This window comes from Phragmites australis, chromosome 6 (assembly GCF_958298935.1).
Source record: "Phragmites australis chromosome 6, lpPhrAust1.1, whole genome shotgun sequence".
NCBI classification, from domain to species: Eukaryota; Viridiplantae; Streptophyta; class Magnoliopsida; order Poales; family Poaceae; genus Phragmites; species Phragmites australis.
In genome coordinates, this window is record NC_084926.1 from 20221995 (window position 1) to 20247788 (window position 25794).

The window sequence follows — 25794 nt, forward strand, 5'->3', positions numbered from 1 at the left end:
AAGCTTGCTGAGATATGCTTCTCTGAGAAGCTATGTGCTGAGAAGCCAAAAATTTATTACAGAAGCCAACAACCTATTTCCAAAAACAGCTTTTCAGACAAGCCAAAAGCACAGCTTTTCAGAAAAGCTCAAAAGCAGAAGCTCGAACAAACACGGCCTAAGACCACTATTGCTTGGTGAGAAGTAAAAGGTGAGGTAAAGTGAGAAGGTTTGAGTTAAAACCTGGTATTTTGTGAAAGAAGTCTAAAACCTGGTGCAATGTGACAATATAGCCTTAAATCTAGTGCTTGGTATGTTTAGGCCAGCCACAGTTTAGTCATGTCAAACTTATTTCCAACCAGGTCTTATGCATTATAATCACTAGATATGTGATAGGATTTTTTAGGCTTGACTAAGTTGTGGTGCTATTTTTCTTCACCACTAAGTTTGGCAAAGTTATTTGGTATACTTTGGCAACCTTAGGTTGCAAACAAAACATGTCCTAAGACCACTATAGCTTGGTGAGAAGTACAAGGTGGGGTAAAGTGAGAAAGTTTTAGTTAAAACCTAGTATTTTACGAAATGAAGTCTAAAATAAACTGTAAACAAGGGAGGCAATAGGTAGCGATGGAGTAGCGAACGGGGTAGGGGGCGCCATTAGCCTTTGGCCACAGGTGGCACTTCGCAAGAAGCACGGAGATGTGATGGGAGGCAGCATTGCAGCAATATCATCAGTGAGGTGAGCGAGGAGCAGAGGTTAAGATTAGGGTGAAATAGCGTTCATATAGGATGATGAAGATTGACATGGACAGTTGGATTGAGATCTTAAGGGTTGAGAGCAGTGACCGAATGATTTTCATGGAATAGATGAACTCGCATGGTAAAAAACAAGACTGCAGGAAGATACCTACTGAAAGGACAGCCCACAGTGAGCCCTATCCCACATACTTATGGAAAAAGGACAAAAATAGTGCTATACACAAATCCTATGGGTCGCCACAAGAGACATGCAGCTGCTGCTCAGTCCTTGAAAAAATTGAATGCACATAACAAAAAAGATTCTTCCGGTTCACATGTACCTACGGATAACACAAGGCTCCAACACTAAGTCATATATTACAAATACGTAAAAAGAAAGATGATCACTTGCATCTTTCCAATTACGAACTGCTAGCCTAAGGAATCCCAGAACTCAAACAGAATGAAGTTTGGTAAAACTTGACAAGAAACTAAGATGGCCTGGGATACAATGTCTCTTGACAAGAAACTAAGATGGCCTGGGATACAATGTCTCTTCACAAACAACATTCTACGTTCTTCAATCTACAGGCCTTGCACTTCTCACCTAAACTCGCTAATTTGATGTTGGCTATTATATCCAGGAGATCATTCTCTCATCCACCTTTAACACATCATACAATCCATCTAGCTTTTTAACACACGCATGCTTTAAAATTTGCACAATTATGTGACTGAATGGCCAAAATCTTAAAAACAAAGAGGATTGGACTACTTATCATCTACTGAAAGATGGCATCATATACTAACTAATCACTTGTTTCTCTTGTTCTCATGTATGTCATGAATTGCCCTGGTATCTCAGCAAGAAGTGACTGAAGTGTCGATATCCCATTACCTGAAAATAGGGATGGATCGAATAACAGACAGTTTAATTTTGCAGATAAAGAAGAAAAAAGCAAAATTGCATGGGTCATCATGTACAGGAGAAAACAGACAAAAAAAAAAGGAAAAACCAGGTGGCTACCTATATGAAAATAATCTGTTGTTTATGTTGCCGCAAAAGAATAATATATTGTACAGGACGCATATATAACTGTATCTTTTCAGGAACGAAGTTGATGGAAACTGAAAAAAGGAAAAGAAGGATTGAATTCTGTTCAATATACATGCATACCGTGTACATCCTTCATCGGGGCAAACTGTATCATATCCCTTGATGCAACCCTCCCAGTTGAGCTTTCCAGTCTCTCTCCTTTATTTGGATCTAGAAACTGCAGAAGAAAATTTTAAAATTAAAATGTGTTTATCTTATTCTAAAGCATCAGCAATCATCATGTCACTGTCACTCAACATATGAAGTATCTGGGTGCTGCTTCTATGCAGAGTGTCATAGCTAGAGAAAACTAGAACTGAAAAGATGAGAAATTAAATCATTATCTGAGCTTAGCATTTCAATTTCAGCTCCCAATAAAAAAAATACACAAATGAATTATGAAACTGCAACAACTGATCCCGTCATGACATTACCTCCATTTCCTTGAAATCAGCCCCACCAACTCCAATAACAACGATGGATAAAGGAAAATCGGATGCCTTTATGATTGCATCAATAGTCTCTTGAAAATCAGTCACTACACCATCCTGGAAAATGGTTTGACAGCTAAGAAGAAAAATATGGAGCACTTTTTAATGAAGATCGGTTCAGAGGTATACATACAGTGACTATTAACAAAATAAAGTATTTCTGTTGATTGCCAGCAAGAGATTGGCTAGCTATTGCCGTAGCGGTGCTAATCAGCTGTTCGAAGAGAGTAGGACCAGCCAATGATACATTACGAAGTGCACTGATATAAGCTGACATAATTCCCTGTATTCCGTCAACCTGAGAAAGTTTGATACAATCAGCTTATGCGTAAACAGCTCTAACAAGCATAAGACATCTCCAAAACACAAGGTGATATGTGCATTACTTCTACAAATAGATATAGCAGCGAATCTACTGTACAAGTAAAAACTTAAAATGAGAAAAGCTTCTCTTCAAATTAGCTTTCCAGAAATAGCACTTGTGATTCTTCTGAAAAAAAAACAAGTATTTGAATGAAGCGAAGAGTTTAGAATACCTCAGGTTGATAAGTGCTGCCATTCAAGTTGAAACAATGGGAACAAGGACCGTCAATAGGTCTTGCTCCAAAGCCCCAAGAGGGGAAACGCTTAGCTGGGTCATAATACTGTAGAACTTCTCCAATTTCCAGTATAGCCTACCATAAAAACAGCAAGGGACAAACTTAAAATCAATAAGTGCTGAGAGGGTCATCATAACTCTAACAACAAATGGTGATCAGTCAGTTGCTCACCTTCTGATATACATTTGGCCGACCTGAGGGGTCAATATAATGCAAGGAATCTGGAAGACGCGGATTTCCATTTGAAGCTAGAGAGAGTAGTAAACATCGACAGTAACATATTAAGAAGCATGAGCTTACGACTTGAGAAACGGAAATGAGGAAAGGCCAATTTGCACTAGAATGTTGCCACATACCTGTGAAATCTATGGCTACCATAAAATTCAACTCACACCCAGCAGATATATAATCTAGAAAGGTATGTCTCTTGCTCTCGACATATTTCTCCACATATACCTGACTCTTCAGTACCTGCATATTAGAATGAAACACAATTTACAAAAATGTAACAATTAATAATGTTAGGAATAGCAACTTGTATTCCATAGAGGCCATAAGCTAGTATATATACATGTACAGGTGGACAATATGCAGAAAACCCCTTATAACACAGGGATGTTACACAGATTAATTATATGTATCTAACACCCCCTCAAACTCATAATGGATCAACCACACTGAGTTTGGAGAGATAGAAGTCGTGATGTGCTCAAGTCTGGGCCTTCGCAAAGAAATCTACCACCTGAAACTCTGAAGGCACATAATGAAGCCCAACAACTTGTTCCTGCACTTGAGACCGCATAAAGGAAGCATCCACACCAATGTGCTTGATGAGCTCATGCTTCACTAGGTCTCGAGGAATACTAAGAGCACATGTACGGTTGGAGAAAAGAGTATTGCATGGGACGAAACACCAAAATCCTCAAATAACCATAATAACCAATTGAGCCCTGCTGTCAACAAAGACATGACCCGCAACTCAGTCTCTGCATGGAACAAGAAATTGCAGTCTGCTTTTTAGTCCTCTAAGCAATGAGAGAATCACAAAAAAAAAAAACATAGTAGGCAGAAGAGATCAACGATCAAATGGATCACTAGCCCAAGTAGTACCAAAATATGCACGGAGCTGTAAAAAGTTGTAACATGGAAAGAAAAGATGCCGAGAGATAGTCTCACGAAGATAGCGCAAAACACGAAGAAAACGACTTTGGAGCTGAGTGAGATAAAAAATGAACTGACTAAGAATATGCACTACATGAGAAATGTCAGAACGAGTGACACCAAGTTAAACAAGACTCCCAACAAGATAACAATAGCATGTGGGATCCGCAAGAGGCTTGCTATCAGTGGACCAAAGATGAAGGTTAAGCTCCATTGGAGTCTTAACAGTGCGCTCATCAGTGAGAGAAGCACAATCAAGAAGATCCTGAATATACTTCTCTTGGAACAGAAAGAAACCCTCAGATGTAGAATAAATCTCAATCCCAAAGAAGTAACAAAGAAGACCCAGATTAGACATAAGAAACTGCTCATTCAGACGAGCATTCACAAAGGCTCATAAAGGCAATATACTCAGAATCATCCCCTATAATGATCATATCATCAACATACAACAGAAGAAGAATCCGACCACAAGACGAAGTGTGGAGAAAAAGCGCAAGATCATGAACACTGGCAAAAAAAAAACCAATATCAATGATCACAGAAGAAAAAATGCTCAAACCAAATACGAGAAGCTTGCTTAAGGCAATAAAGAGAGCAGCGGAGACGACAAACTATGTCCTTAGGAACATAATACCCTAGTGGTGGGTGTATGTATACCTCTTCATGCAGCTCACCATTATAAAAGGTATTCTAGACATTAAGCTGAGAAATAGACCACTGACGCACAGACGCCACAACAAGAAGAGTGAATTGTGGTCATATCATGTGTGCCATAGGTGCAAAAGTCTCATCATAATCACGATCATGCTCCTACTAAAAATCACGAGCGACAAGACGAGCCTTGTAGCACTCAAGAGAACTATTAAAGCGAGTCTTAACCTTATAGGCCCACTTGCATGTGATGAGACGAGCATGTGGGGGAAGAGGGGCAAAATCCCACGTGCTAGTGCGCTTAAGAGCAGCCAGCTCCTCTACCATCGCATGCTGCCATTCATGATGAACAACATCACGGTAAAAAGACAACTCGGCAGAAACAGCACCAGCAAAACCAAAACGATCAAGAGGCCGAATCGACTGACGATCACGAAGGGAATAGCGAGGAGACGATAGAGGAGCTGAATCTCTAGAAGGAGCCATCACATCAGAAGGTGGCACAACAGGATGTGAGACAACATGGGAACAACAAGTGTAGTGAAAAAGAAAAGGCACAACAATACCAGAAGGGGGAGCATCTGGTGAGGTGGGCGTAACAGGAGAGGTCGCTAACAGTGGTTGTGGAAAATAAGACGAAACGGCGATGGGTGAGGCAGGAAAATTGAGCAAAGACAGTGGTTCAACCCAACCAAAGAAGTGAAAGAGAAGATACGAGGATAGAAAGGACGAGACTCGTCAAAAGTAATATCTTGAAAAATTCACATTCGGCAAGTAACAGGATCCCAACACCGATAACCCTTATGCTTAGCACTTAGGCCGTGTTTGTTTGAGCTTTTGCTTTTGAGCTTTTCTGAAAAGCTGTGCTTTTGGCTTGTCTGAAAAGCTGCTTTTGGAAATAAGTTGTTGGCTTCTATAATAAATTTTTGGCTTCTCAGCACATAGCTTCTCAGAAAAGCATATCTCAACGAGCTTCTCAGCTTTAGTTCATTTTCCTCAAAAGCAGGCTTCTGGCTTCTCCAGAAGCCACTTCTCCAGAACCCCGTTTGTTCTGGCTTCTAGCTTCTGCCAGTAGCAGAAGCAGGAAACAAACACGGCCTTAGCCTAAAAAGAAACTCAACAGATTGAACACTTACGAGGGGCGAGAAGAACGTAACAAATACAACAAAAAAGGCGAAGACAAGACTAGTCAGGAATACACCCACATAGATGCTCTAAAGGAATCCCACCCTTGATTGCAGAAGAAGGCTAGATATTGATCAAGTGGCAGTGGAGATCGCCTTAGGCAAAATGAGGTGGGACAGAAGAGGCAATCATAAGCGTGTAAGCTGTCTCAAGAAGATGACGATACTTGCGTTCAGCAACACCATTCTTACCATGAGCGTCAGGACAGGAGAATTGGGACAACATGCCTTGTTCACAATCTCCAGCTAAGTGTCAGTCGAAGAGGTAGTCGAGGTAGAAGCAATAAAGGGTTGTCAGAGATGCTTCTTCCGGTAGCAGTTCACCTCAACATAGCCCGCTTTTGCTACAGTAGGTGCAACGAGGGTAGCCACCACCACCACCAGGGAGGCCGCAGAAGACGAAGGAGTAGCACGAGGAGCAGGCAGTAGTGTAGACGAAGACGTAAGCGCATCAGGTGGACGAGCAGCCAGCACCGAGGGAAGTGGCAGCAGTCCAGAGCCACGTAGACGAGTCTCCTTCGAACGTATCTCCGTAAGGGCTTCCACAAGCTTAACACAAGGATGACATGCAAGCAACTGAGCACGACACTGCTCAAACTCTGGACAAAGACGAGTCAGGAACTCGTAGAGGCGATGAAAATCCCTTTCAACACGTAGGTCCAAGCAACATTCATAGGAGCGGCAACCAACAATGCAAATAGAGTCCAGTTGACGCCACACTGCCAACATCAGCGTAGAATACGTCAGCAGTGGCATCACCCTGCTGAAGAGACTACTCCTATCAAACAACAGTCAGGTAGAGAGCATCCCAGAAGGATCATAGTTCTGACAAAGATGAGTCCGCATCTAGAAGGCTGTAGAAAATTCAACAATCTCAAAGGGGAACCGAGGTTTGACACTAGCAACCAGAATGGACACTGCACGAGTATCATCATCAATCCACTATGCATAATCAGACAATTGATCTCGGTACAACTCCAAGACATTCTGGTAGATGGAGACAGCATTATCATAGGCAATAGTGCTAACTTCAGTAGCTGCTTTGTCGGCGGAAGGCTTCGTAGGCTCCGTCGGAAGAACAAGTTAAGGCAAACAAGGAATGTCTCCAGAGAGAACACACCAAAGACGAAGCACACGCATGTGAATGTGCATATGTTGCGCAAAATCGCAGTAGTTTACACCATCAAAAATACCCAAGCAGCGAGGAACTGAAATGGTGGCCGATGAAGAAGACATGATGCCTTTTTTTTTACTCCGGAGTCACGAGTCGGTTAGATTGACGCCCGACTCCAAACGGCTAGTCTGGGCCGTCGACGGTGGCCCACAAAGGCAACGGCGGCATGCGGCGAAAGCGCGTCCAGTGGAGCACGAGGCGGAGGAATGCGTTGCGGCCCGGGTAGAGGACGGATCCAGCTAGGGTAGGCAGACCCGCCGGGGGAGCTATGGCGGAGGTAGAAGCCAGGGGAGGTCGAATCTGGCCCGGGGGAGGGGGGCGAGTAGAGCCAAGGCCGGGGGAGAGGCAACGGAGGCAGATCAGGCTGGGGGAAGGTTGGATCCAACCAGGGGTGGGCAGAGCCGGGAGGCTAGGAGAGAGAAAACAGCAAGGAGAGAAAAAGTTGGCAGGTGGGCTAAGGTTAGGACGAGTTGCTACGCCCTAAAAGAAAATCTAGCTCTAATACCATGTTATGAATAACATCTTGTATTCCATGGAGGTCATAGATCCGTATATATACATGTATATATAAACAATATGCAGGAAACCTTATAACACAGGGATATTACACGGACTAATTATATGTATCTAACAAATAAAAATCCAAAGTAACAAGTATTACCTCCTTACTGTGACATTCTTGTGCAGTGCTGGCAGGAACAAAGAAATTTTCACCATTCTGACTATGGTACATGTTTTCCAATTCAGCGACTGATTTTACTATCTTGCTGTCGAATTACAAAGGGTATCTAATCAGAAAACAAATTGGAATTCAAGAATTAATGGCCCATTTTCTAAGGCACCGCAGAGCATATTTATGCACAGACAAAAATGGAAACAGAGCAGACAGGAACACAGATACAATAAGCGGAGGCAGTGGGGTGAGTTAAAAGGAGGATTGTTACCCGACTAGGTCATGTTTGCCATTGCTACTGAAGTTAAAGCACTCTATAATTAGAGGGTTCTCCTGCAACATAATATAATCATGAGAAGAAATACACAACTATTACATTGATACAAAATTTTGGTCATTAGCAAACAAAAACTGTCCTTTGATTTGGAGATCACTATCAGCAGTAGCTAATGATTCAATAATCAAAGGTGCATTGCATCCAGGAGTGTCAAAGATTAAAATATATTCTGAGAGTAGATGGTTCTGATGGGCACATTAATAGAAGTACAAAAGTTTTTTTTTTTTTAAAAAAAGAAGGAAGAAGATAGTCTCATGCCTTACTTCCAATCTGTTGGAGAGTCAGAATCACTGGCTTCCACCTAGGATTGAGATCATTCTTTCTTACTTCTGTCTTGCAAATTGGAACAGGCATTCCACTATCTGATATTCTAGATATTAGCAAGAAAGGATCCTGTCACACAACATATTTAGACATTAGCATGGTGAAAAACTACTCAAGTTAACCAGAACATACATTCTACATGTCTGCAGACACACGTTGGTATGGGCAAACAGCAAGTGCAAATAAGTACCAAAGGAAAAAAAGAAACTAAGGAATAGAAACAGAAGGTCATAAGCTTACACTCTTTGAGAGAAGATCCTTGATTTCAAGATCTGAACAGCGGAATACCATCTCCATTATTGCTTTTGAACCTGCACTTTCTTCAGCCTGAACAGTTAGCTCACCAAATTTACTAGGATTTGGCAAGTTATGTTCAGAGACGCCAAGCTTCAGAGTCAGCAGTCTGTTCTGTTTGGTGATAACCTGCAAAAGAAGCCTTGATATCAGCAGAAGTAAAAACAATATTCAACTAGAACTAGGATAGTCTTCAAACATATTAACATTACAAACTTGTTTTATGTACAGTAATGTTCATGTGATGCAACATGCAAGCCTTGACATCGTGATTCCTGAAACATTATTTTCACATCTAAGTGCTATTTGCATGTTATCATAGGCCAATAGAGCTGGAGCTACCAACCAGGCTAAAGTTATAAGAGTTAATTTCACAAACCCACCACTTTTTGGGGCTAATTATCACAAACCCACCACTTTTTTTTTTGCCTATTTCACAGACCCACCAATACTTCGGTCCGACGTATTGCAAACCCACCACTTTTGCGTCCCGTTCACTGATCATAGATATGGTGGTTTTCTGTGTTCTCTAAAAAAAATCAGTAGTCTTCTATTTCTCCAAAAATCCTAGAACTTTTTGTACGTGTTCCATAATCCATGTGCAATCTATTTTAATTGGATTCACCTAAAAAATCTGTGTAGAATTTAAACTAAATTTTTTCAAAAATGGCTACTATTATAACTTCTAACAATTGTTAGAGCCTCAAATAAAATCCCAAAAAATCTGAGAAAATTCACTAATATTCTTCTTATATGGACTAATTTCTAAAATTATTTTCAGCCCGAGTTTATATGGTGAAAAAATGAGTTCCTTTGTAATGCTCCAACAATTGAATATAAATAGAGCATTATAAAAGGACCTCACTTTTTCACCATATAAACTCGGGCTGAAAATAATTTTAGAAATTAGTCCATCATATAAGAAGAATATTAGTGAATTTTCTCAGATTTTTGGGATTTTATTTGAGGCTCTAACAATTGTTAGAAGTTATAAAAATAGCCATTTTTGAAGAATTTTAGTTTAAATTTTCCACAGACTTTTTAGGTGAATCCAATTAAATTGCACATAGATTATGGAACACGTACAAAAAAATTCTAGGATTTTTAAAGAAATAGAAGGCCACCGATTTTTAGAGAACACAGAAAACCACCATATTTATGAACAGTGCCATGAACAGTGAACATGAACGGAAAAGTGGTGGGTTTGTGATACGTCGGACCGAAGTATTGGTGGGTCTGTGAAATAGGCAAAAAAAAAGTGGTGGGTTTGTGATAATTAGCCCTAAAAAGTGGTAGGTTTGTGAAATTAACTCAAGTTATAAATATGGATAAATTGCATCAAGGGTCACCAGACTTGTCATATAAGTTCTAGTAGGTCAATGAACTCCAAAATTGTACATTTAGGTCACTAAACATGTTAGGCCCTGGAATCGCTGCTCACTCACGAGAACAATAATCACGCACTGTAGCACCAGCGGGTTACTATAGTGCTTCGTTACTGTATCATCGCTCTTGTGGTACCAAGTTAGAGATTAGATTTGTTAGTTAGTCTTAGAGATTAGATTTGTTAGTTTAAATTGTTAAGACTGGCTCCTATATAAAGGAGGGCATAGCATCCATTGTAATCAAGTAAGAAGAATTAATCTAGTCTCTCCCAGTATTCGAAGTCTCTCTAATCTATGATCTAATCCCTCCCTTAGCAACCGACGCCAACTGGCTATCCACCCGGCGGGTGTTTATCCTAACAAAACGTGTTTGAGTCAACTAATGTTATTAGGTGGTCAGGTAGGCAATGATTGGTGGCATGGCACAAACATGGTGCTTTGCAAAAAGGGTCTTTGAATTTTGCATTGAATCTCCTGAAAACTATACAGTCTAGTTTTTTTCCTTTCCTGTACCCAAGACCAATTCAGTGGCCTTCACTCTCAATGTGATCTTCCTTCACGGCGTGATGGCTCTAGTTGCTCATGAATCAATAGCACTATTATCTATCAAGCATGCAATAGAGGAGCAGCTTCCTATCCAAGAGCAACATAATCAAGGTCCTATATCTTGTGAAACCATACAAGAGCAACACAATTCTATCACTTGCATCTTATGCAAGAAGGACGTATATGAGAACAACAGAATGCAACACACGAAAAGGCAGCCCCTTTTTCAAGCTGTTACCTAATTCATCGTATCCACCGTTACAACTTTGTTCTGGGGGTCAATGGACTGGGTCAATTGTACCATGCCTTACTGGGGGAGGCGGTGTTGGGGACTTCGTGGAGCAGCAGGAGGGAAATGTGGGGGCAACACTGATAGGTCTTGTGTGATCGACAGGCTGGAGAATGGGGGCCAACAGTACAACGGATTTTTGGCTGGTGGTGCTAGGGATTGAAATAGAGGAGTGAGGAGAACGGCTTGAGACAGCACAAATAGGAGGAGATTAAGTACCTAACAAGCAATATAAATGCACTAGGACTATTTTGCAAAAACCAAACAAAACATGGGCCGGGAAATTAGCACCAATGTGCCTTTTGCCATGTTGGCAAGACCACATCATCGGTCAGTGCCTAGCTGGCCTGCTAATAACATAAGGTGACTCATGTAAACAAGTTGGTTTAAATGTGCAGTTTAGAAGTTCAGTGACCTACCTTAACCTGCACAACGAGTTTCGTGACCCATAACGCAATTTACTCTACAAATTCATATGATAAGTTCATGTTGGTCACCATGTTTGAACAATGCAAGCAAGGAAACATAAAATGTATTTAAGTTTGCCTTCACAGGTTCAGCTTCAAAACTTACTTCTCTACCAACCATTAAGAATCATCACATGACTAAACACTAAACAAATTACAGAGGCAGGCAAACATGACAATTTGAAGATTAGGAGGTATATGCATTGTGCACTGTCATAATGTATTTTATTCTCTTTACTTTGTCCTTTCCCCTTTTTCCTTTTTGTTAAAGAATTTAAAGTTCTATTCATGTTGGAAGTTCAGAATAATTATTCTTGCTACAAAATAAGGTATGCTGTGCAGTGTGCTCTGAATTACACTTTACTCACAAGACGAATAAATAGCCAGGACAAACATAACAATTCCTTTAGCCAAAATACGCATACCTCGGACAGAAGGCAAGTAGTCTCTCCAAGAAACTCTTGCTCCTCCAGCTTAAGCATCTGCATTGCAGCAAAGCACATTAGCATAAGAATTGCAAAGCAGCTGAAAGGAGCAATGAGGTGAGTATGCTTAACAAATCACATTCCTAGCATTCCGGAATAATCTAACATGGGCATCGAAACGTGGCCATTAATATCAGATTTTAGGAACAATTAAAAATGAGACTGAAGGTGTAAGTTAGTGAGTTCTATACTTCTAATGGGCAGGAACTCCTAGTTCTCAGAATCAAGTATATGTATGTGATTCTTTTCCGTTTGGGAATTCTGTGCAGAGTCAAATTTTGAAGATATCTAGAGGTGTTCCAGAAATAAGAGTAACAAAATAAATTTTCATGTGAAGGTTTTAGTCTCAAGTAAGTAAATATTAATCTCTATATATTCAAATTAACCAATATCTTTTGAGCACAAAAGAAACCAAAATTTACATGTGGCATAAGTTATAAAAGTATCAATAAAAACTATGAGAATTTAATGTTACATATTCCAAACTAACCCTGTGCAAAACAGTAACTATAGATTGCAAGATCCTGAAGACATGCCAGCTTGTCAGCTTGGGACATGCCAGTAAATAGAATCGAGTGTGCTAACTATTAGCAATTAGCAGATTCAGTGGGGAAAATAAAAAAAGAAGATGTAACACATAATTGAAACAATAGTCACCTTTTCACTGACATCATGGAACTGCGGGTTAATGTCATAAACCTGAAACCTGTGAAGAAACTTATGTGTTTTAGTGATAAGATGGTTAAGAGGTAACATTCACTCTTAACAATTAATATAAGATACAACAAAGGAGAAGTTTAAAGTAAACTACAATAGAAGCTTACAACAATGGCTGAAGAACCTCAAACTGGTAGTGCACACTGATTTTTGTAGTCCAAGATGGGTTCAAAGAATTTAAAATTACTTCACTACGCCCAAGTTCTTCAAGTGGTCCATCTTTCCTTTTAGAATATACAACCACCATGGGATTGCTCTGAAGTAAAAAAGGAGAAAGATTTAGAAATAGTAAGGAAAAGTTCAGTGAGACAGCATTAAAAATTCAACAAATATTCAGATAAAATAAGTATAGTAGCATGCATGCAGAGAGAAAGGTGGCTGCAGCTATTTTCCTTGAAGCAGTGGGCAAGGAAAGGTGCTAGAAAGGACAATCTATTAACTGGAAATGCCAATATTGTTTCGTATTTTCTGAATTCACTCTCAAGGTAGCTCAAATCTATTTGACTTATATTTAGATCTTTACAGAATACAATTTTGCAAACTGCCTGCATTATTTAGTATTGTTGAACCTGTCAGGATGTAGCCATGTGCACCTTGAATATTGAATTTGCATAGAAGAGCTGATCATGCCAAGTTTACTATCATAAGTTAGGTGAACTCATGTGGCAAAAAAAAGGTGCATGCAATGCAACTCAAGTATGCCCACTGAAGAAGTGACAACACCTAAGCTCATAAGTACATATCAGCCAAAGGCGATCAGAGTACAGTCATGCTTTCATCATGAACTCTACTATGTATTACATTCTCTCCATTTTATTTATCTCTAAAGTCTAAACATGTTTTCATGAATAGCATCACACAATTTTCTCCTCTGTCAGGAAAATTAGGTCAGAAATTCTGATTAGGACCATGATTTTTTTGTCTTATATGCTTAAGCACTTAAGCTGAACAATTCATTGAGAGAGCTATAAGGTTCATATGCAGTGAGAATGAAGAACATGGTGAGGCAACTACCATTTGATGATGTCTCCAAAAAAACAACCATTTGATGAGGAAATTAATGATCAAAAGTCAAAATCAAGAGCAAAATGCCATTATGCATAAGCATCTTGCTTCGGCAAAGGAAACTATAACCCCAAAAGAGAAGTAGCAACTGATTTATAGTTTGCAAGCTTCGAGGATTTCTGGGGTGAGTAAATACCTTTGTATGTGCATATAGGTAATGTATGTTAAACCATACAGAACCAGATTTGGTAAGTTTTACATGTTAACTAGTGCAATAAGTTCTTTCGTTTTCAGCCGTAATGGAACCATGTGCCAAGGTTATGAATTAATACATTAAATGGGTAATGAACTTTACTGTTTGGAAAAAAAATCTACATTTGATCCCTCAACTCTGATCTTGGTTTACTGCTCACCCTTAACTTCAATACAATTTAATTTGCATCACAATAATAACCAAAACTAATGGAATTAAGCCCCTGCACCAAACCACCCCTGTTTTGTCCTATGAGGCGGCAGAGTCTGATCTTTGCTGGTACATCCTCATTCACTAGGCTGAGGGAACCATGTGTCACTTGCTGAAAAAAAGGGAAAACATCCATTCTTCTCTTCCTCCTCCCACTCTTCTTTCCCTCTTCCATCTCTTCAGATCGCAGGAAACGGCCTCCTCTTTCTTCTCACACTTACCAGCCATCCTTCTTCTCAGTTCTCACTCATGTCCATCAATCAGAAAGAATGTGTCTCTCCACTTGACCCATGTCCAGAACACCGGCTCATGCACAAGCAGCGAGCGTGCTACAAACATGGAATGTTGTGGAATCAGACACCACCTGGGTCACCTGCATACCCTTATGCATCCCAAGCTCTCTCTCGGCAAGCCTGTTCTGCTCATATCCAGAAATCATCGTGTTCAAACAACCACACTTCTATCACAACTTGCATCGAACAACTTGTTTGTAACAGCTAATCGGCTGCACTTAGTGCAGCACAAGCGTCATTCTACACAAATTAATTAGAGCTCAACCCAAGGAGGACGGTATGGATGTGAAAGCCCATGCCGATTTAGAGTGAAGACAGGTCGGCGTAGCCACATAGGCAGAAACAACGATGAAGATGAAGCTGGAGGAAGGGGAAGGAAGCGTTGACAAAGTGATAGAAGGTGAGAGCAGCAAAGGGAAGACTGAGGCGTGCAGTGACACATATGAGAGAAAGCAGTTGGGTGCGGGGTCAGGAGACGGCGCCCGGCTGCTACCGCAAGGGTAGTTAGCTTGGTGATGAGAAGAAAGAGAGGGGAAGAGGGAAGGGAAGGAGCTAAAAAGTGGAGCTGACTCGGTGTATATCGCCAATGAAGATGTGACTTGGCAGCCACATAGGATAAAATCAGACATTTCCACATAGGTTAATTTGGACTGGTTTTAACATTTCTGGGATGCAAAACTTAAATGGTATTAAAATTGAGGGTGTAAACCAAACTAAGGCTAGAGTCGGGGACCAAAGGTGGACTTTTTGCTTACTGTTTTATGGTCTTGCTTTAAAATTGGGGGCATGGAATATGCTGCAAAGTTTGGTGAAATAGATAGATGGTAGATTATCATCTAAAATACAAGTTAGCTTCTCAATCTTCTATTACAAAACTAGCTTACGGGGCCTTTCCCCGCCACCTGCCCATGTCCAACACCTCCCGTCCGTCGGGCGAGCCCGGATCCACCGGCCCTCCAGTCTTCTCGCCCTCGCTCGGCGGGATCCACCCCCACCTCCTGTCTCCGACCGCCCGTTCTACTCGTCCCTGCCGTTCTCTACCCGCCATGGCCTCCCGATCATGCCGGCGTCGAGCTCTCTTGTCCGCCCCCAGCCTCGACACGACGCGGGCTGCGCCACCTACCTCAGTGCAGGCCGATCCGCCCACCTCGGCCTCCCAATCCGGCCGCTGTCGGGCCCCCGTCACAAGTACCGTATGGCACCGCGAAGGTCCGGGAGCCAACACCCCGTGTTGAACAGCGCGCCCATGCCTACCCCTGCTTGCTTTCCCGACACCGGGAAACTCACTCCTTCACCAGGATCTGATTTCCTTCGCATAGGCCTCATAGGGATTTGAGGCTTGCCGGGCGAATCTACTGCTGTTGCCGTCCAGAAGCTTGTCTGTTGTGTCTTCCACTCGATCCGCCGGGAGAATAGCACTCGGGAGGAGATGGGATCCGCTCGATCCACCGCCAAGGCTTCAATCGGCAAACTAATCTTCGCCTTCATCGAGCGTCGGGCCGCTTCCGCTCCGATTCGCCGTCTGCTCCGATTCGGCCACCGGATCTTCATTGTTGGTGGCTTCGCTGCATAATGACATTGGGCTGTCAAATTATTGTTGCTTACTGCTAGCTTTTGCTTCGTTGTGTGGTGTTGTTGCTGTGCTAGGTTTGTGCTATTGGTGCATCTATGCGTAGCTTTTGTCTCCACTGCTAGTATCTCATTGTTGTCTGCTAGTGTCTTAGTCTTGTATTAGTCTTTGCAATTCCGCTGCGTCCACATCCAAGTCTCAGTCTCTCTTTGAGTTCGTCTATGTTGTATGAGTCCACATATTCTTCCGTCCATTTGTCGATTTATTTTGTGGTTAGCTAAATTATGTCTGTGTTTAGCTAATCAGTTCTCGTCGTTATTGATGCAACTGTGCCATCTAGGTCTTTTCATAGCTTTAGTGACAACTCTTTTTGTTGTCTTGCTATGCATTGTCGCTTTGTTACGATTCTTGACCAAGGGCATTCTTTGTTGTCATCATCACGATTCTATTTGTGTGCTTAGTGTAGCACTTCTTCGGCTTGATTCGATAGGATTACCAAGGCTCCACTCTACGACAGTTCTGAAGAGACAGTTTGTATTTTGGATGTATTAGTCTAAGTTTATTACTTAGTGTCATCTCTTTCAAATGCAACTTGCATTCGAGGGGGGGTGTTAGTACTCTCTATATATTGCCCACAAAGGCTACTATTGAATACAAGTTGCTATTCCTAACAATAACATCCTAACCAAACAGAACTAAATCATTTGCGTAAACTCTTTAAGAATAAATACAACTTTACCCAGAAAATGCTATTCCTAGAAGCAACCTTGATAAATATTTATGCAGAATATTAAGAAAAAACTAGATAACTTGATCTGAGGTTCATGAGATTTCAAAAAAGGAAAGAATAAAAAGTTAGGGGGGCTATCTTTTACCTCTAGGACATCGTTTCTACTCTAAAATAGCGGAGTAACGTTACACAAGCTATGAGGTAGGAAAGCTTATTGTTTCTATTTTATTTTAGGTAGCTGATGAACTTGTTATAATCATGCCACTCCTTTTCTATACTTTCCAATCTTTGTATCACATGGATTTAATAATAACTGCTCAATAAATATCATTTTAGGGTTTTTAAACAAAGAAAGATGACCTCAGCAGGCTCCTAACAAATCAGTTCAATATGTGACATGGCATAGAAATATATGTAGAAGCCCGCCACCGAAGATACAAAAGTATAATTTAACACAGTAAGGAGCTCTCCTTCCTGTTCATTTTTTTATATAAAAAAAGCAATAGCAAATTCATAAATGCAAGAGGTGCAACAAGGAGCATACCTTGGGAAAATATTCTTGATCGCCCAAATTTGATGCAGAGACAGATAACTGCACCATATTATATTGTCAAAATCAAAACACTACACAACTAAACAAGCCACGTCTATTCAGTAATTACAATTCTACTGCTTCAAACGACAGATTAAGAAATAAATCCAAAGAAACACATAACTTAAAATCACACATATGACCACAGTCCTCACATAGAGCAAAATTGTAGTACCAAACCCTTAGGAATCAATAGCATGTACCTAAAATAGGAATACGATATGCCAAGCACAATTCAATGAATTACAGGTTATTCTGCCCAAGGACATGGTATTAAAGGACAACTTGTTACCATAAAAGGACTTAGCCGCTTAAGTAAATCTTCCAGTAAGTTATACACAACATCACCGAAAATACACTATCCAAAACAGATTCTAAACCCATTGCCAGGGTGTGACCGCTTAAGCAAATACAATATCCAAAACAGATTCTAAACCACAAAAGAACTAGCATCTCCATGGCAAGAACACAAAAGCCGGTGAACTCAGCCGCCAGAACTATCGGTGCAGCATAAAACCAAGGGGCAGCACAATCAAATCAAGACAGCTCCCAATCACCAAAGCTGAATGTAGGAATGTGATGGCATCCCATCCCCAGCCACAAGTCATTTTCCCGCACTGCTACTTTTAGATCGCGTGCACCAAATGGTAGCATCTCGATACACAGAAACGGTAATCCGAAGCTTAACAAGCCTGAGGAGGGACCAGATAGCTAGTACTAACTGAGGCATACTGAGAATTCCTATTGTTCCAATCACAAACAAGTAGTCCCCCCACTCCCCTCCCCCATGCATCTTCCGCGGACGCCACAAAACCACAACACCGATCCCCAATCAGGCAAGGGACAGCACTCAGCAGGACCTAACAATCACCGCCGTCGGGCGCAATGCCGGCGCCCGAGCTCCTGGAACACGCCCGCGCCCGCGCCGCTTACCACTGCCTACCGTTCGACATAGAACCGAGGGAGGGTGAGGGTGGCATCCGCACCTCGAGCTGCGTGGATGCGCCGGCGCCGCGGGAGCGGAGGAAGCGGTCGGCCGCGGCCGATGCTGCGGCCGAGGCGGCGGCGGAGGGGCCGACGGGGTGGGGGCCGGCGTGTCCCATCTCGTTGGAGCAGCAGTTCCCCATCGCCGGCCGGCCTCTCCCTCCGTCGCTCGCCGGCGGCGAGGCGAGATCTCAGATATCCGAGGGAGACGAGAAGAGGGGGGCCGCGCCGTGTGGGGATGGGAGTTGCAGCAAGTAGGCGAGGCCAACAGCAAGTGGAGTCGTGGAGACGACACGGAGATTTGTACCCAGCGCAGCAGCACAGTGCGACCAGATAGAGAGGTGGGGCCGGTACGGGGAATGGGGCTGAATTTACGGCTTTGTCCCTGGTCCGCCGGGTGCTGGGGCCGGGGTCACCTGCACGGCAGAGCGAGGTTTGACGTTGACCTCTCCCGTTGCCTTGTCTTTGACGACTCCGTTCGGACTGGCGACTAGCTGAAATTTATATACTAATAATATGGTTCTATCGGTATTGAGAGTGGAAATGTAATTCTATTCTATATAATGTATCTTTAAAGTTACCATGATCATTAGGCTTGCGTCTCATTATTGTGAATGCTTTACCAACCAGTATCTATGGTTTATGGTCAATGCGTCTCTCCTCAATTATATATTTCTTCTTACCTACCTCCTTGAGTGCTTGTTAGGTACTTCTAGAGCTTATTTGGTTGTTGGTATGACTTAGTTTGGCTCATCTCTAGTGAGCCAGATGGAACTGAGTCAGATTGAGGAATGCAATAAAATCCGTTTGGTTACTATATATATTTAACCTAGCTAAGAAGAGATGGTGTTTAGTTACACGTATAAGTATATATTGTATTATAAAGGAATCTATTTTTTTATCAAATAATCTATGGTTAAAAATATTTTTATAAATTAGTACATTACATGAAAAGAATATTAGTGAATTTTTCTGATTTTTAAGAATTTATTTGAGCATAAAAACTTACTAAGAAGTTATAAAAGTATGTTTTTAGAATTTTAATTAAATATTGGTTTAAGTCTTTTGAGTCAAATCAATTAAAATATGTTGCTAGTGAGCTGTAGTTTACTTATGAAAATATTTAGAATTTTTAGATCACTTTTATACCTAATAAATTCGACATACACAGTTGCGTTGAGCCAGCTAGGCCCGGCGTAAAAGGGATTCAAAATTTGTTTCCACGCTGAACAGCCCGCTCCTGTATCCGGAGATGTGAGCCAGTCTCGGTGCAGGCTACCGAACAGCCTACTAGTCTACCGGTCTCAATGGCCGCAACCCTTCCCCAAAGTTGTTCTATGGCCATTAGAGCTATATTCATCAAGCATCCTTCCAATTACTACTAGGGTTAGGGTTAGGGTTAGGGTTAACCATCACCTTACACACCATATGACTATGGTAACTGTTAGATATATGGGCTTGACCATGAGAATAATATCTAATAAATCTTAAAGGTCTAACGATATGAATAGAGAGTATAGCTTATCAGTCCCATTTTAATTTCTAGCGAAAGTAGAGGGTGACCAACTTAAATGAGTTGTATCCCCTGTCTCTTTAGCTCATGTGAGTTGAAGGACCAGAGAATACACACGCGCACTCACTTAGCTCGCCTCATTGCGGTGGGATGATTTTCTTTTATAGTTTTACTTTTTTGCTATATGGAGCGATCAACACGGTTATGAGATAAAGTAGATGCGTTGATTAAGAGTTCGATCGTGGCATGTCTCCGGACTTTATCACCCTAGATATTTTGCATCGGAAGAGGATAAATAAGGTTTTTAGAAAACGTTGAACATGACTTATCGAGATATGCTTACTTTATGTCGTTTTTGTCATCGCCTACTAGATCAACATCACAGTGTCTTCAACATCCTCCTCTTCACAGTTCATCTCCTGCTGCTACTACCTCCTCTGCACAGCAATCACATCTATTATTTTCTCATGCTTAGTATTCTTCTGGTCTTGTCGTCAAATATATTATAGAAATATTTGTGTGCCATAGTTATATATGTCTAGATTATGCTCCTACTATATGATCATACTATTTTATTTGTTCGGATTCATAATTTATCTATGTATTAAATTAAACATAAAAATGTTGATTTATCCAACTATAACAACACGCCATAAGAGTAGGTTAACATGTGTAGTTTACTTATCATCGAGGAGAATATGACGTAATTTTTAGGAGCTCAAAAACCGTTTAAATTGCCAGGCATCTGGCGAGCACTTGCCGAACCGAAGGTCGCTATGTTCGCCTGGATAGCATTGCACCAAAAAATTTTGACAGCAAACAACCCGGCAAGGAGTGGATGGGACCATAATCCAACATGCTGCTTATGTAGCACAAAACCAGAAGAACCAATCCACTTGCTCATTACCTGTGTATTTGCACAGGAGGTGTGGCGATATGTATAGACACTACAACAGAATCAGTCTTCCATGCTGCTTTATCAGTATCGGTTATAATAGAATCGACACTGATGAAGTATCAGTACCGGTTCATAACTTTCCGCGCTCAATCAACGATCGAGCCGGGTTGAACCGGCACTGATACTCAATATCAGTGTCGGCTCTTAGAATAAATCGGCACTGATACTTCTGTACCGGCTGGTAACTATGAGCCGAGACTTATAATGAGTATCAGTGTTGGTTCATATTACGAGCCGGCACTAATAAGTCAATTGTCTATTAAAGGCGTCTTCCTCTTCCATAAGCTCTTCATGCCAACTCTTCTCGAAGCTCTTCGCGCCAACCTTGCGCCCCTCTCCGTCGAGCTGCCTCACCGTCGTCTCTTCGCGCCAACCAAGCACACGGTGAGCTTCGCGGTGTCATCTTCTTCCTTTCGCGCGCCTCTTTTTCCCCTCGGCCCGAAGCCGGCGCAACCGCCCTCAGCGCCGTGCGCTGCCATGCCGCCTTGCACACCGTCGGCTGTGCTCCAGTTATCACCGTCGGCCACACATGCTTCCAACGGACCCACGTGGTTGCGATGATGCTCCTGTCGCTGACACCCGCCGAACAGCGACCCTGTCATTGTCGACAAGCTCGGGCAGAATGAATGGATGGATGGGCTGGCGAGCTCGACAAGGAGATGGAGAGGCAGGCTGCAGCTCATCTGAACTTGGAAATCTATGCCTTGAAAGCACCATCTGTGTGGAGGAATTTGTGTGGAAGAGATACAAGTGTTGAACTGCTTATTTGTGACTTTGTGAAAGATGGCTGGAAGAGGGAAGAGATCAAGCTTTAGTGACTTCGCTCATTTTTGTCAAAAATTCCGTCACATTCCTTTTCAGTTTATGCAAATTTAGGTTAACTTGTAAACTTCTTTAAGTAGGTACAGCAAAAGTCTATTGTGGCGATTTGATTTAGACCCGACTCGGCTCAACTTCATTGCCTCAATAATGAGGATTAATATTATTTTTTTTCGAAAAGAGAGGATTAATATTGTTTTGTTTTCCAACCTCTGAACTCGAAGTCTCTCATGCTCTCAGCTTCATGTGTCTTAGAGCATGTGTGCTTTGACATATTGAATATGAATATTGTGAAATAGTAGTGAATTAGTAAAAAAGATTAAAATCACCTCTAATAAGATCAACATATTGAATATGAATATTGTGCTATAGGGATGGTAAATCCACCGCTAGTCGCAAGCGGATGCGGCAGTATTTAGAAGGTGGGTCCTCCGACCCAGACCAAGTGCCGGAAGATGATAGGTCATCTAACATGGAGTAATCAAGATGCGAGGTAATTCAATAAATTAGATGCGTATTTTGAAATATTGCATGATTATCATTTCATTGGTTTTTTATTGATTACTAAAACGTAATGATAATCATAAATTTGTAGATGGACCGGACAAGCACAACGTTGACAATATCGATAGAGATGGCATAGGGGAGAAGAGTAAGGATAAAAGACCCCCGCTAAGATGGTTTGGTATTTCCCTATAATCTCCTGTCTGAAACGATTGTTTGCCAACAAAGCGAATGCCGAATTGATGCGATGGCACGCCGAAGGGTGCAAGAAAGACGAAATTCTTAGACACCCTGCTGATGGAATGCAATGGAGGAACTTCGATACAAAATACAAGGAATTCAAAACTGAAGTGAGGAATATAAGGTTCAAGTTGAGTACGGATGGGATGAATCCTTTCGGCAATATGAGCAATAGTCATAGCACTTGGCCCGTGACTCTCTGTATCTACAACCTTCCATCTTGGTTGTGTATGAAGCGGACGTTCCTTACGATGCCTTTGATAATCAGTGGCTCGAATTAACCTGGCAATAATATCGATGTGTATCTCCAACCATTGCTTGAAGATCTCCTTATACTATGGATAGATGGTGCACGGGTGTGGGATGAATACAAACGCGAGCATTTCAACCTACACGTAATGCTGTTCATAACGATCCAAGATTGGCATGCTCTTGCTAACCTATCGGGAAAGACTTTAAAAAGCTACAATAGATGTGTATGGTGCTTGGATGAAACAGGTGGGCTGTGGCTCAAGAACTATAAGAAAATGGTCTACATGGGTCACCGTAGGTTTCTGCGCCCGGATCACCCGTATCGCAAGAATAAAAGAGCTTTTGACGGGACAATGGAGACTCGTCGAGCTCCGAAGGTTCACACTGGGGAGTATGTATATAAGATGGTAAAGAATCTTAAAGTTGTCCTTGGAAAGGGTAAAGGAAGTACAAAATTCCCAGCTGGAAAACTCGCTCCTATGTTTAAGAAGAGATCATTTTTTGGAACCTACCTTATTGGAAGCACTTGATGGTTTGACATGCAATCGACGTCATGCATGTGGAGAAGAATGTGTTTGACAGCTTGATTGGTACCTTGCTGGACATACCTGACAAAACAAAAGATATACTCAATGCACGGTTGGACCTGGAAGATATGAAGCTAAGAAAAATTCTGCATCCTAAAATCCTAGGTAATATGTCAAACGAACTTCCCACGGCTTGCTACACCCTGAGCAAGGAAGAGAAGATGAGCATGTGTAGTTGCTTGCATGGAATCAAAGTTACGAGCGGTTACTCCTCCAACGTAAAGAGATTAGTGAACATGAAAACTTTTAAGTTAGTTGGCATGAAGTCCCATGATTGTCACATGATGATGATACAGTTACTTGCTATTGCAATTAGAGGTATTCTGTCGGATAAAGTCCGAGACCCAATCATAAAATTGTGTTCGTTTTTCAACGCAATTGCACAGAAGGTAATCGATCCGAGCAAACTAATAAAGCTGCAGGAAGACGTGGTCCATACTATATGCCAGCTTAAGAGTATTTTCCCTCCATTGTTTTTTGACATAATGCCCCATCTCATTGTTCACATCGTGCATGAGATAAAGTACCTTGGCCCCGTATTTCTACATCAGATGTATCCTTTCGAAAGGTTAATATCAGTTCTGAAGAAATATGTTCGTAACTGAGGTCGGCCGGAAGATTGCGTGGCCCAAGGCTGGGGAACGGAGGAGGTCGTTGAGTTCACCGTCAACTATATGAATCTGAAAGCAATTGGTAAATCTGTATCTCGCCATGAGGGAAGGCTTAAGGGGAAAGGGACATTAGGTCATAATACAGTTCATTCCAACGATTATGTTTTATTCACCCAAGCACATTTCACAGTTTTGCAACAAACAACTGTAGTGGACCCGTATGTCAATAAGCACGTGCAAATGCTATGGTCCACAAATCCAACAAAGTCAGACGATTGGATTGCAAGAGCGCACAGAGATAATTTCAGCAGTTGGTTACGTAAACACATGATGGATAAAGATATAGATGATGCACTATTGGAAATACTGGCTAATGGGCCGTCAACTACGATTCATACATGGCAAGAAATTTCACTGCACAAGGTGGGTGAGATGAGGAGACCCACTGTTTCCTCTTCTATTCGTCATTGCGACTGACTTACTGCAAAGCATTGTGAACAAGGCACTTAGGCAGGATCTGCTAAAAGCTCCAATACCTAGCCAAGTGAAGTGGACTTTCCAATTGTTCAATATGTAGATGATACTCTACTGATTATGCAGGCTGACGCTCTATAGCTCTTTTGCCTTAAGGCTTTACTACACTCTTTCTCGGAGTCGACAGGGTTGAAGGTGAATTAGCGTAAGTCTCTCATGATCCCTATAAACGTGCCTGAAGATAAAATTCAGAGGCTCGCTTTGACCTTTGGCTGCAAAGTAGGCTCACTTCCTTTCACGTACCTTGATCTTCCCATGGGAACAACAAATCCAAGAAAATGCAAGACTTAACACCTATCATGGACAGGGTGGAAAGGAGATTAACTGTGACAATAGCTCTTCTCTCTATTCTGGGAGACTGGAAGTGGTCAACATCTCCTTATCATCGCTGCCAACATATGCTATGTGCACTTTGAAATTGCTAGCTGGGGTCATTGAATATATAGATAACAAACAAAAGCACTGTCTGTGGAGGGGAAATGATATTAATAAGAAAAGTGGCAATCTTGCAGCATGGAACAAAGTGTGCCTGCTGAAACAGAAAGGTGGCCTTGGAGTCATCAATCTTAGGTTGAAGGATGATGCCCTTCTTTTGAAGCCTTTCCACAAATTCTATCAAAAGGAAAACATCCCATGGGTTCGGCTTATATGGCACAAATATTAGCAATCAAAAATTCCACATGCATATAGAGAGGTTGGATTTTTTTGGTGGAAAGATGTCTTAAGACTAAATGTCATCTACTGAGGTATTGCTCGATTTGAAGTGGGTGCAGGAAACATAGTTCTATTTTGCCAAGATGTATGGCTCAATGAACCCATGCAACAGAAATTCCCTTGACTACACTCTTTTGTAAACGATGATAGGCTCTATGTTAAAGCTGTGCTTGATAAAGATGACATCATTTTGTTATTTAATATTCCCCTCACACAACAAGCTTATGACGAGTTTCATATTCTCCTACAGGAGTTGCAACAGGTACATTTAGATAGTAGGAAATAGGATAATTAGCTCTTCATATGGGGCATTGTGGGGATTTTCTCTACATTTTTTTTGTAAAAAAAGCACTTTTGACATCCATTTGGTACAACTTGAAACATTAGGATGCCGCAAATGCTAGGAGGATCCTAATGGCTTCTAGTCTAGTTACTGGAGCAAAGGTCTCTCCAAAGTCTATCCCCTCTATTTGAGTGAGACCTTGAGCCACAAGTCTAGCCTTATTTCTCACTACAGACCCATCATCCCCCTATTTGTTTTTGAAAATCCATTTGGCGTCTATGGTGTGAACATTTGGGGGTGGCTCTACAAGAACCCAAACATAGTTTCTCTCAAAGTTTTCTAGTTCTTCATGCATGCATTGACCAATTCGAATCAGAAAGAGCGTGTCCAACATCATGAGGCTCAAAAGAAGTAACGGATGCAGAATCAGTAAAATGAGCATGATGAACAGATTTGAATCTTGTTACCCACTCACCAAGGTCGATGATCATCTGTTGAGGAGGATGTATCCGCTGAATGTGCCGAGGAGGTTCGCGTTGTGAGACCACC

The 25794-nt window shown here is 41.6% G+C and overlaps 1 protein-coding gene across 1 annotated transcript; it reads right to left on the bottom strand.

Moving 5' to 3' along the window:
* Positions 1-1006: 1006 nt before the first annotated feature.
* Positions 1007-18513, bottom strand: LOC133922081 (protein BONZAI 1-like). Its single transcript, XM_062367244.1, has 16 exons — positions 18233-18513; positions 17199-17246; positions 12701-12849; positions 12534-12582; positions 11817-11873; positions 8651-8833; positions 8345-8479; positions 8021-8082; positions 7738-7843; positions 3260-3374; positions 3075-3151; positions 2841-2978; positions 2438-2602; positions 2248-2361; positions 1895-1991; positions 1007-1615 (listed from the first exon to the last, which is right to left on the bottom strand). The coding sequence occupies exons 1-16, from the start codon at positions 18371-18373 to the stop codon at positions 1527-1529; spliced, it is 1725 nt and encodes a 574-aa protein (XP_062223228.1). The 5' UTR covers positions 18374-18513; the 3' UTR covers positions 1007-1526.
* Positions 18514-25794: the final 7281 nt, after the last annotated feature.